The sequence below is a fragment of the Pinus tabuliformis genome, chromosome 3_1 (genome assembly GCF_031772625.1).
Source record: "Pinus tabuliformis cultivar Carrire ecotype Pingquan chromosome 3_1, CPIR1, whole genome shotgun sequence".
In the NCBI taxonomy this organism is placed as follows: domain Eukaryota; kingdom Viridiplantae; phylum Streptophyta; class Pinopsida; order Pinales; family Pinaceae; genus Pinus; species Pinus tabuliformis.
In genome coordinates, this window is record NC_142301.1 from 225,196,475 (window position 1) to 225,212,377 (window position 15,903).

Sequence of the window (15,903 nt, forward strand, 5' to 3'; positions counted from 1 at the left end):
CGTCATCAATATCACCCTCTAAGAATTAAAATAAGGTTAAAAAAAATGCTTAGCATGTCAATTCAAGATTTTGTTTGAGTAATGGGTACATTTTTAGTAAGATCATGATAGAGGAGTTCAACAATCAATGCCACTAACATCAAGGTACATAGAGAGATTGGTGCTCTTGATTAAATGTTAGTCCAATACCCTCATACATAACAAAATCCATGGAAACATTGCAATCTCCCCAATCTCAAAATCCTAAAAAACTGTTTAGTCTACTGGATTTTGAGTGGGATCTAAAATTATACTTTATCCATATGAAATCCAATGAGTTCAAAACCACTCTCAAACATCATGAGTCAATTAATGGTAATGTTAAAAATCTAAGTAAACGGATGAAAATGAAAGATAGAGGATAATGTCACTTTTATTTTAAGAATTTAACATTACCATGAATTGCATAGCAACAGTAGAGCCAGAGGCTTGAATATCATGCACCTATTGTGGGCCAATACCCAGCTAAGAGAAAAATAGAAAGATAAAAAGCAAAACAGGCCCCATGTGCTATGTTGTACGCGGTTTTACCAAATCAGCCAGTCCGGTACCAAACTGGCCAAAAATGGTTTAGGAGGCCGATCTGAACTGGTTTTGTCCTCCAATCAGCCGGACCGACTGGTCCAGATTAGTTTGGTCCGAGTCTAATAACACTGGTTGTGGGATGAATTAATGGATCGTGCTTGTATCATTTAAAAATTTGAATTTAATATTTACATTACACAATGATGAATTTACATGGGATGAATTGTGATTGTTGGGAATTTTTAAATGAAATTATAGATGAAGCTCCCTATGACAAGGACCACAATGTCCCCCCATCCCCCATAAATTTCCCTAGTATTTGGAAGGTGCCTCTGAACATCCTCAATGTGAATTTCCCCACTCCCACATCCCAAAAACTTGGGGGAACATTGATATATATGCATCAAAATATACATTATATAACGATGTTCCTAGCACTCTCTCCTCTCGAAATCTTTCAGAAATTGGTGCTTCACTCCCCTACTCCCCATGACCTCGAATGGGAATATGTTGGTAAGTATTGACCTAGTAGCATTACTTGTCCTAATGATCTATCATTAATGTGGGGGTTAGAGAGTGGCATTAGTAATCCCTCATTAATATGGTGGCTAGAAAGTGACTTAGTGAACCGTACTTGATACAAAAATTGGCCTATTGTTAATCACTATTTAAGGGGTTCTTGATCCAAATTAAAAACCTGTAATGAAAATCATACAATCATATCATGAAAGTGACATTGTTTAGAGTGGACTTTTATTCCCTGAAGGATTTCTCCACTATACAAGTGGTCTATATCTTTTATGTAATATGCAATACAAGATGTTTTTCTAACAAAGGAAACTTCAAGTGAAGGATACGCATGGGAGCCAAGCACTTTTATCAAAAAAAAACTTGCTCACCTATGATTTCTAGCCAAAGCATCTTAGAGGAAGGGAATTATTACATGTGATAACCATGAAGGGCTATGGGCAACTAGTTTGGTTAACTCAAGGCATCTCAAACTCACCCTTGATTAGAGTAGTTAATATTTTGCTATTATTTTGAACACTTTGGATTACCCAAGTTTTGTATTAAAGGACTTACAAGTCCCATATGGACATGTTACTATTACTATCTTAAGCCTCATTGAGGTTAATGAATCAAGTGATTTCCATCTGATATTTTTTCCTTTATTTTCCATTGCATAGAGGATCACTTCATATTTCCAAGTTGTCTTGTCCAAGCAACACAACAGATTACAATCAAAGGCCTGAAGTACTTCAAATCCTAGATTGGTGAGGCCTCAAGTCTTTTCTCAACCCCTTCAAGGTGGTCAATCAACATCTTTGAGGCATGAGAGGTGTTGTCATTCCAAGCGACATATCATACACCACCAAACACACAAATGAAGGAATTCTATATGGCCCTACAACCAAGCCCCACTCAATCGCCCAACTAACCCAAGGATTGCGACAATAAATTAGGGCTCCCTCAATCTTATGTTTCCCTATGCAACCTATCCCCTCAACCTCAATAACTCCTCAAAGGATATCATCCACCTTTACATTGGCTCTTTCATAGTGATTGAAAACTCTATCAATTATTTATCATTCGTCTAGGAGTTGATTTTGCACCCCCACATTATAATTACACGAGTGGTCATCTAATTGGCATTAAAAAACATTTGATCTTTGTGTCTTCTCCATCAATAAGGACCTCCTGGATCTTTATCAAAAGTATTTTAAAATGCCCTATAAATACTATAAGCTTCAAAGCTTAAAAACCTTACAATATCACCTAGTAGTAGTTATGTTTGTACAAATCAACGTAACAAACAGCATGATAAATCATCCATCATATGTGTTTAGGAAGTATCTCTTAATTTTGTCAAAAATTGAACAAGAGGATCTCTCCAATGGAATAAGTATTTCCATAATAGACCACAATAATTATAAAACATAAGATTATTTTTGTTGCATCTGTACCAATCCCATTTAAAGATAGACTAACAACATCGACACTCACATCATTGTTGAGATACAAATTCACCTACATCAATACCAAATATTTTTCCCTCCAACAAGTGGGGAATAGAGACAATCCATTGCCTCATCCTTTTGAGCACTATAGGAATATACTTGTCATGGTGGATGTTGAGCCATCATGATTAGAAATGGTGAAATCAAATTGATAGAATAATAGTCAAGGTGATTAAATATCTAACCAAAATACTTTTTGTTTTCTCTTGGAGGCACGAGATGTAAAATGTGCTCATCTAATATTTTCCTTGTTCAAATTTGAAATAACTCCATATCATATTGGCAATCGTTTAAAATAAAGTTTTGAAAATTGAAATACTTCAACTAAACTTGAATTGGCGTATTTATTTTGGATATGCAGATAGTTTCAATGGGATATTTAACAATGTTTCTTTGAGCTACTTTATCATGGTTAGATAATAGAAACATTCACATTTCTCCGGTGACTATCAATTCATGAAGGCATATAAAAAAAGTATTTATGTGAATTATGTTATCACTCCTCCAGATCTCCAAGGTTGAGGAAGAGTCCAGCTGAGGTAACCACAGACCAACCTTTTGACTTGGTATCTAGCCCTACCAAGTCGAAGAGGGCTCTCTCCACAAAATCACAGCCAAGAGGGCTGGATGAATTAGGGTTTTAGGCTAGTTATGATGTGCAAAAGGGTTTGATTGTTTGAAATTGGGTTGTTGGATGAGGATTAGGTCAAAGAGACTAGGTCAGGGCAAATAAGGGTATGATTGCAGACATTTGATGGAGCAAGGTAGGTAGACACTCAAACACTTTAAGGTTCTTGAGTGAGATGGATCAGACTGGTGAGGTGCTAGAAAGAGCAAGACAAGCATGTATTCTTTCTAAACTGAAGAAAATGGACAAATTATGAAGATTTCCCCAAAACAAAGCATGTAAGATGTATTCTGCTCATCAACTTGAAAATCAACATATCATAGAAGTGAAATGAAACATGAGAGTACAAAACATTCAAACATATGCAACATAAGAAGAAACTATGTCAAAATGCCATACCACAGGTATTCCATCAAAATAGCTACAACTCATTAAATTTCTGCCAAATACTAATTATACTAGCGTCTCTTATCAATACAACAACATCCAACCTATGAAATGAGTCAAGAAATGATAGATATAGCCATCAAACAACTTCTCCCATCCTCAGGGGTCGAATCCATGAGCTAAGGAGTTGTTCCACCAAAATCTGAACTAAAACCTAGAGTGTAGGGAGGTCAAACTGACTCATCCCTCACTTTTTGGAAACTGATTCATTACATCACAAAAAGAGTTTTCACCTAATGTATTTACCCTAGGTAACTTTAAAACATCATTATTACATTTACATCCATCAATTACATTGGTAAAAACATGATTTGTCAAGGTGAAACTGTCAAAACTGAGAAAAATTACAAAATGATGAAACTCAGAAAATTTGTGTCAAAAGCGCAGCACCACTATCCTAAGCGCAGTTCCAACTTCAGCTCCACTTTTTAGGGGGTTCCCGGTGTCCAAATTGAGCCCAGGATAGCTCATTGGAAAGCATGTCCTGTCTAGTTTCCAGATCTACCTTTAGTTTCCAAAATGGTCAAGTTTTGACCCTCCAAAAGTTGATTCTCCCAAGATTGGTCAAAAGCACAACACCGGCCTCCAAAACAAGGCAGAAACATGATATTTTTGGTGTTTTTTGACCCTTTGTGTTGGACACCTAATCCTAAAGGGTTAGTGTGGAAGCCGAAAAGACTAAGCAGTCCAAGAGACCTTGGGATCTGAAACCCAAGAGTCACAACATTGTATTATAAATGTACATCTCCTGTTAATAAAAAAAAATGAACTCACATGATTTATCTTTCACATTGTTTGCTGTCCATGTGTGTTTAACATGGTATCAGAGCAAGTTCGTTCATAATCTGCTCAATCCTTTATGAGCCACTTGTTTTTTGTGGCCTGTGTAAACCTACGCATCGATTATACACTGGTTGTATATGTAAGATGGTGATGGCAAATATATTTTGAAGACCGATTATATGCTGGTATATATGTTCGTTGGAATGCTTTTGAATAATAACATTTGAATGGTTGATGCTTGATATTGCCTTGTTTTTAAATCATTTGAATGGTATATGGTGCGGTTCATGAGTGTAATGGTGCGTTACGCTGCTGGAGACCATTCAGTGGCTGTTGTAATCAAAACATTCTGTCAGTTCTAGAATCGAAACGTTCTCTCCCATAAATTCCAGCGCTCTGTCCTCTACCTCTGCCAGCGCTCTGTCCTCTGCGTGATTCTCTACACCTCCTAGCACTCTGTCCTCTGCCTGATTCTCTGCACCTCATTGAATCTCTGCGCATCCATTTTCTGCTGCGACAGAGGTGTCATGAAGATGTGTTTTCTGCTGCGCTCAGTCATCAGGACAGAGGTGTCATGAAGACTGCACACTATACATCCGTTGAAGCGTTTGAACACTATTTTCGGGTTACATGCATCTGAACGTGTTTTGCTCAGCCTAGAAGATTCAAACTGTCGTTAAAAGAAAATCCTTTGCCCAGGTTTAAAGTTTTGTGCAGAGAAAATCCATCTTCCCATTAATGCTCTTATCGAAAGGTTTTTCGTTAATTTGTGGAAGGGAAGGAAAGTTTCAGAACATAATGTCAACCCTGGGGCCACCATATGAAGCTCCGCTCGTCCACTCCACCAGGAATTGCTTTACGGAATGCATCTGCCCCACGCGATTATGAGGTATGCTCAACGGTATTGTTAAGTAGAGGCGGATTCAGCTACTCAAAGTAAGGTTATTCGGTCGCTGTTACGTAATTTTCTCCGTGTATTTTTCTTGTCTGGAACGCTGAGCTACATATATGTCATAACGCATCATTTCCAAATAGTCAATAAGCATAGGCTCGAATTGAATTGCTCTTGGGAGGATCGATCTTCCTCAACGTAGGGCCATGGGGATTGTGATTGCAGACTCGCATATGGATCTTGAGATTGCAGAGCCGCCTGAGGAATATAATCCCTTCCAGCTCCATATAGTAATAGCTCCCTCTCAGCTATAGCAGGATCAACACCATAACCAGTTAAAGGAGCCTGAGGATAATCAGTACGTGCTGCACGTCTTGCTTCCTCCTGATAGCGTAGCATATCTTCTCTCAGCAATTCCTCTCGGCGAATTTCTTCTCGACGCAGTTCCGTAGGGAGTTTATCTCTTTCACTCGAAATTGTAGTCTTGTTGGTGTTTCAGTGCGTGATTGGCACATATGTAAAGCGTTGATGCGCGGCTTTATATGAGATACATTAAATCGATTTTATGCAGATATAGCGCGAGAGCGCACCTGTCTTCATTAACCTCTCGGCTCATCTCTGTATTAATAGTTTGATGTCCGTCGTGTGCTTTCAATGACAGTTTGCTGCTGATATACATCAGAGTTGCCTGAAGCGGAAGCGTGGGTGGTCCTCGCATTTGTGCCTGTAGAAGAGAAAGGTCCCGTAGAATTTCAATATTTTCTGGATCAATCTTAAGAGCATTCCTATAGCTTTTGATTGCATCACTGTACTCCCTATCTGAACGGTACAGAAGGCCATAAACATGCCAACAGACGTGACTTTTCACATCATTCTTTAAGCCATGCCGAACAAGCTCATAAGCTTCTGTCTTGCGGTCCATGCAATTATAAATCAAACCCTTCATTGACAATGTCTCTCCATGCTCTAGAAATTTTTTAAGTATAGAATCTACAGCTTTTACACCCTTTGTGGTGACTTATCAAAAGGGAGGTCTAGGATCTCGAGAGACAACGTTCTGCTAGGCTTTGTGCTGCATGAGATTTATGATTAGAATTGTACTACTACTGCGGAAAAGGTTGGCAAGTATATGCAATAGTGGGAAGGCACCAAGTGCATTTTTTTTTGGTTACATTTTTCTCGTACACACAAGGTTTTGTAAAATTCAATTGCAAATACCCGGCAAGCAGGGATTAGTTTGCTATGTAAAGTAATAGTTTCTGGCAGTGATGGTTTTATGATTTACTTATATAAAAATCCACAGGATGAGGCACATGACCTTTGGAATTGTCTCTCGTTAACATAGGTAGTTTGACTTTTATGTGATGAAGAAAATGAGAAATTTGCTATAGTCAGAGTATCCTTGGGTCAGCAGTAAGCTTTTGAAGATCTATAAATGCTGATTAAGGAATAGAACAGCGTGGTGACTTGTTCTTCCATGGACCTAAATTGACACTGTTCTTCCTAACATTTGCTGGTATTTGCGGATTTTTTATTCTTTTTGCATTCCTGAGCTTCCAGAAGGGATATAGAGGCAAGTTTTATAAAGTTTGAAGGAATCAGCTACAAAGTCTAGTCAGATGTGAAATTTCTACAGAATTTAAAGAACAGAATCTCTGAAAGACTGGTATTGGACAATGTATTTTTCAAACTGATATTCTTAATTTTTTGAAATCTTCAATAGCTGGGGTTTGTCTAGACTTGCTATAGTCTCCACTAGGATTGTTGAGTGTTCATTTCTTTGTTGAGACAATGGCTAGATTTGATGATGTATTAGAGTTACTGAATACACTAATACACTCCACTATTGATGGGAAGGTAAATGTCAGCAAAGACACTCTTTGTGACATTCAGACCTGCCTGCATGATGCACAAGAAAAGATTGATTTTTTGCAACTAGAATCTCAGTTCCAGCAAGATGAGCTTCAACAGATTTGTCATTCCAAATTGTTTTCTGCTCAAAACAATATGTTGTTCAAGGTTAAACCAGCAAGTGGTGAAATTAGTAAGATTGAGGTTGAATCAGATCCAGAACCCAATAAAGCAGCAATTGTACATGCAGATCCAGAAATTCAGTCTGCACTTCCCAAGCCCATCATCAGACCTTGGGAACAGCTTGTCCACAACAAGCACAAAACTGGTCTTGGATATGACAAGGACTTGTCCTTTCATATTCCAGACTATGCCAAGCCCATTCAGTTTCAGAGTGCTGGATTCATTTATGACAGTTCACCTGCTCCTCATGACAGTTCAGCTTCAGTTGTTTCAGACTTTGCCCCTGTTCCACAGCAACAGCAACAACAACAACAAATTGTGAAATCCCAACACTGTGACCGAGTTGGCCATTTGAAAGATCACTGTTTTGATCTTCATCCATGTAAGCATTGTCATAAAACCACCCATTCTTCACACAGATGCTTCAGCAATAAACATCCTGCAAGAACAAAGATTCATCTTGGATGGATCGCTTATTGGCAATGGGCATCAACAGCGAAGAAGATATTCCAAACACATATCAGAACTTGTTCCAGAATATTGAACAGTCTTGCAGTTGAGTTTTCTCCATCTTCTCACCTTGTACTTGACAGGGGGGGAAATGATGGTCATCTACAAGCTTCAAAGCCACATCAAGCGAGCCTGAGCCACAACCTGCCACACCAGTTTCAGAGTTGTAGCCAGAGACAAAGATGCCTGAACATGCCTTCAGTTGGCAATCTGGGACACTTCCTCTAGCAGAAGACTCCAGCTTCTTGCCAGTTTTGGAAGAGTTCCAAGAATCGCAGAGTTGTTGGTCATCCTTAAACCATCACAGATTGAGAACACTTCCTCTAGCAGAAAACTTCAGTTTCTTGCCAGTTTTGGAAGAGTTCCAGGAATTGCATTAAGCAATCCAGAGTTGTTGGTCATCCTTAAACCATCACAGATTGAGAACACTTCCTCTAGCAGAAGATACCAGCTTCTTGCCAGTTTTGGAAGAATTCCGGGAACTGCACTAAGCGTTCCAGTGTTGGTGGTCATCCTTAAACCACCGCCCTTTTTTACCAACATTTCATAGAGCACATTCAGCCTAGTGCTACCATGCATTTTTTGCACATTTTGTATTACAGCTCTCTTCTTGGACTCATACATAACCCTTCGGATTAAGGGGGGGAATGTTGGACACCTAATCCTAAAGGGTTAGTGTGGAAGCCGAAAAGACTAAGCAGTCCAAGAGACCTTGGGATCTGAAACCCAAGAGTCACAACATTGTATTATAAATGTACATCTCCTGTTAATAAAAAAAAATGAACTCACATGATTTATCTTTCACATTGTTTGCTGTCCATGTGTGTTTAACACTTTCACTGCCCAATTGACCCAAAAAAGCTTAGTAAAGTGGTTTTCCTGACTATATTTGGACTTTTGAATCCAATGGTGGTGGTCATTTTGCATTTGGAGGTCTCTAGGAAAAGCGCAGTGCCTAGGGCGTTGAGCTTTTTGGCAGTGTGACTAGTGCAAAACTACCAAAAATGCAAAAAACTCCAAAGTTTTCAAAATTGCTCAAAATTCTTCAAAATTTGATCTATGGAAGGCTGATGAGGTATGTTAGGCAATGAGTGATGCCTTAGCAAGGATCAAGCTTGTCTTCCTTCCTTTGCTCGGCTAGGGTTTCAAGTCTTGATTTGACCTTTTGGAGCTTGGACCTTGCAATTTGATTTTTCTTGAAATAATGTTTGGCTATCTTTCTTTGTAAGTCATTGTCCCTCTTTGACTTCTTCAAGAGCTTCTCAAGATGCTCATTTAAAGTGAGCTCATTGCCAAGTTCAGCCTCTTTTTGCCTTTCTAGTTCTAGAGCTCTTTTCAGCGCTCTAGTCCTGGGCCTCTTTCTTGGCATTTGGTCTTCTTCTACTTATCTATCCTCCTCTTCTTGTGCATCCTCCTCTTCCACATACTCTCTGTCTTCCTCCATAGTGTTTGGTTAAGAAACCCTAGAGATAAGGTAGGTGGGAATGGGAAGTGGAAATAGGTCCAGGGAATAGGGATAGGGCTATAAAAATTTGGGGAGATGAGGGGAGGGATTATGGAGCTGTGGGAGGTGATAGGAGGTGAAAATGTCAAGGGAGTTGGGAATGATAATTAAATTACAGGTTCATGGTAGATGTTGCCTAGGAATTTTGGAAACCTGGGTCTTAGGGTTCTATGGGAAAAGGGTTTAGGGACTAAGAAATGATAGTGTAGGGGTAGGGATAGGTTTAATAGTGATGCAGGAAAGTGTTGTAGGGTCTATGGGCAGAAAATTTGGGATAGGGATGGATTTAGGGTTTTATCACTTTTGCCCAAGTGCCAATTTTGCTTAGGAACCAAACACTAAAAAAAATGTTGTTTAAGAGTGCAAAGAGGTGGAAAATTTGTGTGACTTACTTGGTAGAAGAGGAAACAAGACTTTGTTGAAGTTTTGAGAGAATTTGGAGGCGTTTTGGTGCTTTGGGGGCTCACTAGGCAAAAGCGCAACGCCTTGCCCAGAAGCATAGCACTTGTGTTAAGAAATGCAGCGACCACTGCTCTAAGCGCAACGCCTCTCTCCTAAGCGCAGCGCCAAGAAATTTTTTGCCTTTAAACCTGCAAAATCGACTTTTTGAACCAAGGGAGTGTCAGCCCGACCTTTGAGAGTGAAAATGAATTTGTTTTTGATATCTTGGTGGCCTTTATGCTTCATGAAATTGATGAATTGGGCCTTGGGACCCACTTTCTTCCTTTTGTCATTCACCTTACTCTTGGAAACTATACCTTTACACTTGACTTTTTCTTTGACAAATTGATCACTTGATATACATTGAGAACACTTTGTTCTTTGACATTTTGGAACTCTGAATTAGCAGCTTGGAAATCATGTGCTTATTACATTTGAAAGACATAAAATTACATAGTGAAAAATAAAAAAATATTACATTTAAAATCAAAATTACATGCTGAAACAAGATTTTTTGTTTACAAATCATCCTCAGATAGTGAAGAGATGTTATTTGATCACTATGAGACTTGCTGACATTATGCAATGGAAATGGTGTTTTATTGGACCTTGAAAACCCTAGGACCTAATGGTAACCTTGACTGACCAGAATTGATGGTGTCATGACTGATATGATGACATGATGACTTTGACCTCATGACTGATGTACATTCAGCAAGGTATGACAATGTGCCAGCAAGTAATGAAATTTAAGGGAGAGTGATGTTTTTTGACTAGGGCTACCATCGGTGAGTAAATTTTTGAATGATGACCTAGTGGAATGACAAAAAATTCTGAGTGGGACCCTAATATGATATGAAAAGAGGATTTTTGATCACTGATGGCAGGATGCAAATACTGACACTAACAAATTACATAATGAAGGCATTACCCTATTCTACATGGCTCTGTCCTTCTGTACTGCTCAGTAGATTGCATACTAGGAAGATAAACGATATGAAAAAATTCAAGTTCTCTTTAAGGCCTACTAATGTAGAAGGAAAAGATAGAATTCCTCAAATTCGGACATACAGATTCTATCACTGCATTTTCAGTCACGTGTCACTGGGCTTTTCAAACCATGAACTATGATATTTTGCTCAATGTGTCTGCCACTTGTCTGAGACATCTGTCAGCAATTAAAAAATATGTTATTTTTATGGCTAGTTGTCAGTGTTACCACAACACAGTGTGGTCTATGATGCTTATTGACTTTTAGTAAATCTAAGAATGTTCCATAGAGTTATACTACACAGCTTAGCTATCAACTGAGAGTATCAACACAATTAGGGAACTAGCTTGGAATAACTGACATTTCCATTAATACAAAATGATTGACCAGAAATTCAGAATATTTGGTCATTGACAGAAAGTTAGAAACTTGCAAAAATATAACAAGAGCATCTGAGCAGTTTAAAGCAAATACCAGGTTCATGAAAGCTTAAATTTAACTCTATGATGCTCATTGACTTTTAGTAACTCTAAGAATGTTCGAAAGAGTTATCCTATACAGCTTAGCTATCAACTGAGAGTATCAACATAATTAGGAAACTACCTTGGAATAGCTGACATTTCCATTAATACAAAATGATTGACAAGAAATTCAGAACGTTTGGTCAGTGACAGAAACTTGCAAAAATATAACAAGAGCATCTGAGCAGTTTAAAGGAAATACCAGGTTCATAAAGTATAAATTTAACAAACTTGGATATAGAAGAATTATGTGACATAAGTATGAGTCATGGTCATGGTGATTACAGTAGAGAGGACCTGCTTGTAAGCTAGATCCCCTTTCATTTGAACAGATAGGACCAGGGGTGTAGCATATTTGTTCACTCAGAAATTATAAAAGAGCACAGAAGATAATAGAATGGGAATTTTTTGAAGGAAGATAGTCGTTTGTGTATTAAAAATTTACAATTCCGTATAAACTGGGATTACATCACCTAAATAAGTCAAGGTTATGTTGATTACATAAAAAATAAAAATAAAAAAAAATGGCCAAAACCGTTACAAAGTCAGATTTGATTAATTTGGCCTTTCCCTGACGATGGATAATGAATTTGCTGGAAACGTCGGGGAATCAAATAACTGTCGCAGCAGCTTAAAACCCAGAAATATGATGGCTCATGTTAGATATTCAGAAGACACTTCTTTGGTGTCAAACCATTTACTATTAAAAATCGGTTTAGAAGCTGATTTTTAACAATACAACACTACATAGTGATTCTGTGGCATTCATATTTTTTTCTGTGTCTGTACCAAAGTCAACCTCAAACTTTACTGATGCAATGTACTTAATCAAAATGCACTACATAAATATATAATAAACCCTAAAACCCCAAAATAAGATTGCAGTTTTAGAATTGCTGGGTTCTTGTTTGCAAAGAAGTTTGTCGTTTCTCGAAACGTAAGAAAACCTAAAGGGACACAAAGCGACTGTTTTTGTGTCTGTTATTCAAAGAACGGGGCGAAACCCACGCAGAACATCAAAAGAACGCAGAAAAGACCATATAGAAATAAAAAAGTGGTTTAAGCGGGAAAAAAAAAACAAATGAAAGGGGCCATAGTCACCTCATTTTGAATGCTGGCCTCGAAAGTCACCACAAAAACTGGCAGCTCAGGATTTCCCTTCTGCTCCTCCTCGGCGAAGCCTCGAGAAAACACTGCCTTGCGTTTGAGAAATCCAACTCTCGTCACACGAAACTCTTTATAAATTCCTCTTCAAAGACTCTTTTTCTCTGTCAAATGGCAGACAACTATACGGTAGGGTTTTGTTTTACAGTTCACACTTATAAATTCCCAACCATAGTTGAAGTTTGGAAAACCTTTGGTCGTTTTTTAACAAACACAATATTAGACATATAGATTTTGTCGCGCTTGTTTTTCACTTCAAACTTCTTCTTACGCAAGTTTTGGCCGATCAAATCGAACATACTCATGGAGAGGTATAAATTTGAGGGCAGTTTTAACCGTCAAAGATTTTATGATGTGTTTTTTTTAAATGGTCATTAACATGATATTTTATATTTTTATTTTTATATAAAATTTAAATATTTATAATTTTTTTAATATAAAATTTAATTTTAATATTAATTTTTGTATTTTATATCAGTAATTTTTTTATTTTTTGGTTATGGGTGTAAAATTAGTTTTAACCATGTAATATTATAGAGGTATATATTTTAAACTAGTCTAGATCTATTTTAAAGGGATTAAATCTCTTTTCATTTTAAAAGAAGTTTGCATCTTAAGAAATTTGATCTCTCTTGGAATTTGGTAGATCTGGAGTTAAGATGGATCTAGGCTAGTAGCTTCAAAGAGTGGATACAAATGCACCCACCAATCAGATAGTGAAAAGTAGCCAACAAATATGTTGAAGCACTCAGTAATTGAAGCATCTCAATGAAAGGAAGTTGTTGTCTCATCCTCATATATTCTTGATAATCCCTTGGGACGGATAGACATCCGAAAGAAGAAAGGCAAGATAGAAAAACCTATGTACAATCTTGGAACCTAAATCCAAGAAAGAAGGAAAATGTAATATTGTGTAGTGTGCTTAGGGGAAGATTGATGTAATATGGTGTTCAAAGGTAATACAAATTGATTCAAAAAAAAACCATTTATGCAGTCATGGATTTTGAAGAAATTCATAATCTTCTTGTAAGGAAGAGGAATAGAGCTTTCTAGTAGACAGGGTAATACCTAAAAAGCACAAACCGAGTTGTGTTTAGATTCAAGTGTGAATACAGTAGCCTTGGTAACCATACATTTGAGATTCTATATCCAATCACAAAATATATTTGCTTTCTAATCAAAACTAATAAATAGACTCATTTTATAAAAATGAGACCTATCATGAATGTGCCAACAATAAAGAAACTACATAAAACTCTCAAAATCAAACAAAAAACAACTTTTTCACCTACATAAACAAAAAATGTACATTAGTGTTTTATATAAAATACCAATGGTCCATGGGTGTGGGCATGTCTTGTGACCCCAGCCTTTAAGCTTCAGGCTTCAGTGTTCATGCTTTATGCTTAAGTGTGTACAATGTATGATCGCATGGTGTGACTGAAGACAAAGACGAGCTTTTTCTAATAAGTCTAAAAATCCATTGTGGATGAATCTACGCTTACCTTGAAGTCTTACCGTTATGGGTTTTGCATAGTGCAGTACTTATCTTGGAGTCTCAACCAACTAAATCACTAGCTTCTTTTCTTTTGAGGGCTTTTTTAATTAATTTTAACCAAAATTTAGCATAGATTTTAAAAAACTTGAGTTTAAATAAGTCTCAAACAACCAAATCATTGGCTTGTTTTATTTTCTGTCACTTTATTTGAAATTGTTTATATATATAGACACACATACGTGCGCGCGTAGTCCAACTAACAGATGAAATGACCTTTTCCGGGGCTTTTTTTAATTTTAACCTAACTCCATCAACAATTTTTTAAAACTTTAGTTCGAGTTGTTTAATCTATAGAATTTGAATGCTCCAGGAGTTTCTCAGAGCATTGAATCTATTTATGCATTCAAAAATGCGTTTTAAACAACAAAAAATCACAATCTTGCTGGATATTGTATAACCAAATTTCAATGGAAAATGTCATTTTGTTTATAAATTAGATTAGACACACACACATAAGCCTAAAGTTACTTGTCCTTTTTGCTTTGGAAAAAGGGTGCCAATCGCTGCAAATAATTGGGGATTCTGTCAGGCCAGGCAGTAACTCTCCAAAGGCAGAAAAAACTTATTCGTCTGATTATTCCATAGGTAGGTTATTGTTATATACATTAGGAGTGATTGTTCAGTTCATCTTCCGATGACTATTCACATTCCTGATTTATTTATTTACAAATTCCCCAATCATGAAGATTAGGTGTCAACATTCCCCCCTTAATTTGAAGGGATGTTGGTGAGTCCAAGCATTATTCTGAATCGTTCAAGCTTTTCCTTTCCAAGTGCTTTGGTGAAGATGTCTGCAATTTACTCATTTGTGGAACAATGACGGAGATGGATTGTTTTGGCCTCAACATGATGTCGAATCAAATGATATTTAGTATTGATATGCTTTGTTCGATCATGGAACTTTGGATTCTTGGCCAACTTTATTGCAGAGGTGTTATCAATCATGAGTGGAGTTGATTGTACTTGTTTTACTTGCAAATCTTCAAGAATTTTCCTGAGCCACACAATTTCTTTCGTTGCTTCAGCTACTGCCACGTATTCTGCTTCAGTTGTGGAATCTGCTGGAACTGATTGTTTGCGTGATCTCCAGGAGACAGCTCCTGATCCAAGACTCATAGCATATCCTGAAGTAGATACCCCAGTTTCTTTGTCTCCATCGAAGTCTGAATCAGAGTATCCAATCAAGCTGAAGTCGTCCACCTGTGTATACTTGATTCCAAGGTCTTGAGTTCCCTTCAAGTACCTTAGAACTCTTTTTGCAGCAGACCAATGTCCCTCACAAGGCTTTTGCATGAACCTGGAGAGGATTCCAACAGTAAATTAAATGTCTGGTCTGGTAGTAGTGAGGTAGATGAGACTTCCTACAAGTTGTCTATACTTTGTTGCATCCTCAAATTCCTTTCCTTCAATAGATGTGAGCTTTAAGTTTTGTTCCATTGGAGTAGAAAGAGGATTGCACTCTGTCATGCCAAATCTGTTTAACAAATCTCCAATGTATTTCTTTTGAGAAAGAAATATGGATTTTGGATGTTGGGTTACTTCAATGCCAAGATAGTAATGAACATAGCCCAAATCAGTCATTTCAAAACTTTTTCCCAATTTCTTCTTTATGGATGCAATGTAGCTTTCGTTGTTCCCTGTCATTAAAATATCATCTACATATACCACAAGATACACAACTGTTTTGCCAACTTTCTTGACAAATAAAGTTGCATCATCAAGATCAAAATGATTGAAGTTGAGTTTCAGAAGATGCTCAGTTAGTTTTTCATACCAGGCTCGCAGTGCTTGTTTGAGGCCATACAAGGACTTCACAAGTTTGCATACTTTATGTTCATGTCCTTTCAC

General features: G+C 37.4%; 1 protein-coding gene across 1 annotated transcript in view; it reads right to left on the minus strand.

Moving 5' to 3' along the window:
* LOC149186609 (uncharacterized) overlaps positions 1-12,686 on the minus strand; it is a 66,427-nt gene extending 53,741 nt beyond the window's left edge. The window contains exon 1 of the mRNA XM_089411069.1: positions 12,435-12,686. Coding sequence (XP_089267195.1) covers positions 12,435-12,439 — 5 coding nt within the window. The 5' untranslated portion in view covers positions 12,440-12,686. The remainder of the gene's footprint in view (positions 1-12,434) is intronic.
* Between the last annotated feature and the right edge of the window lie 3,217 nt (positions 12,687-15,903).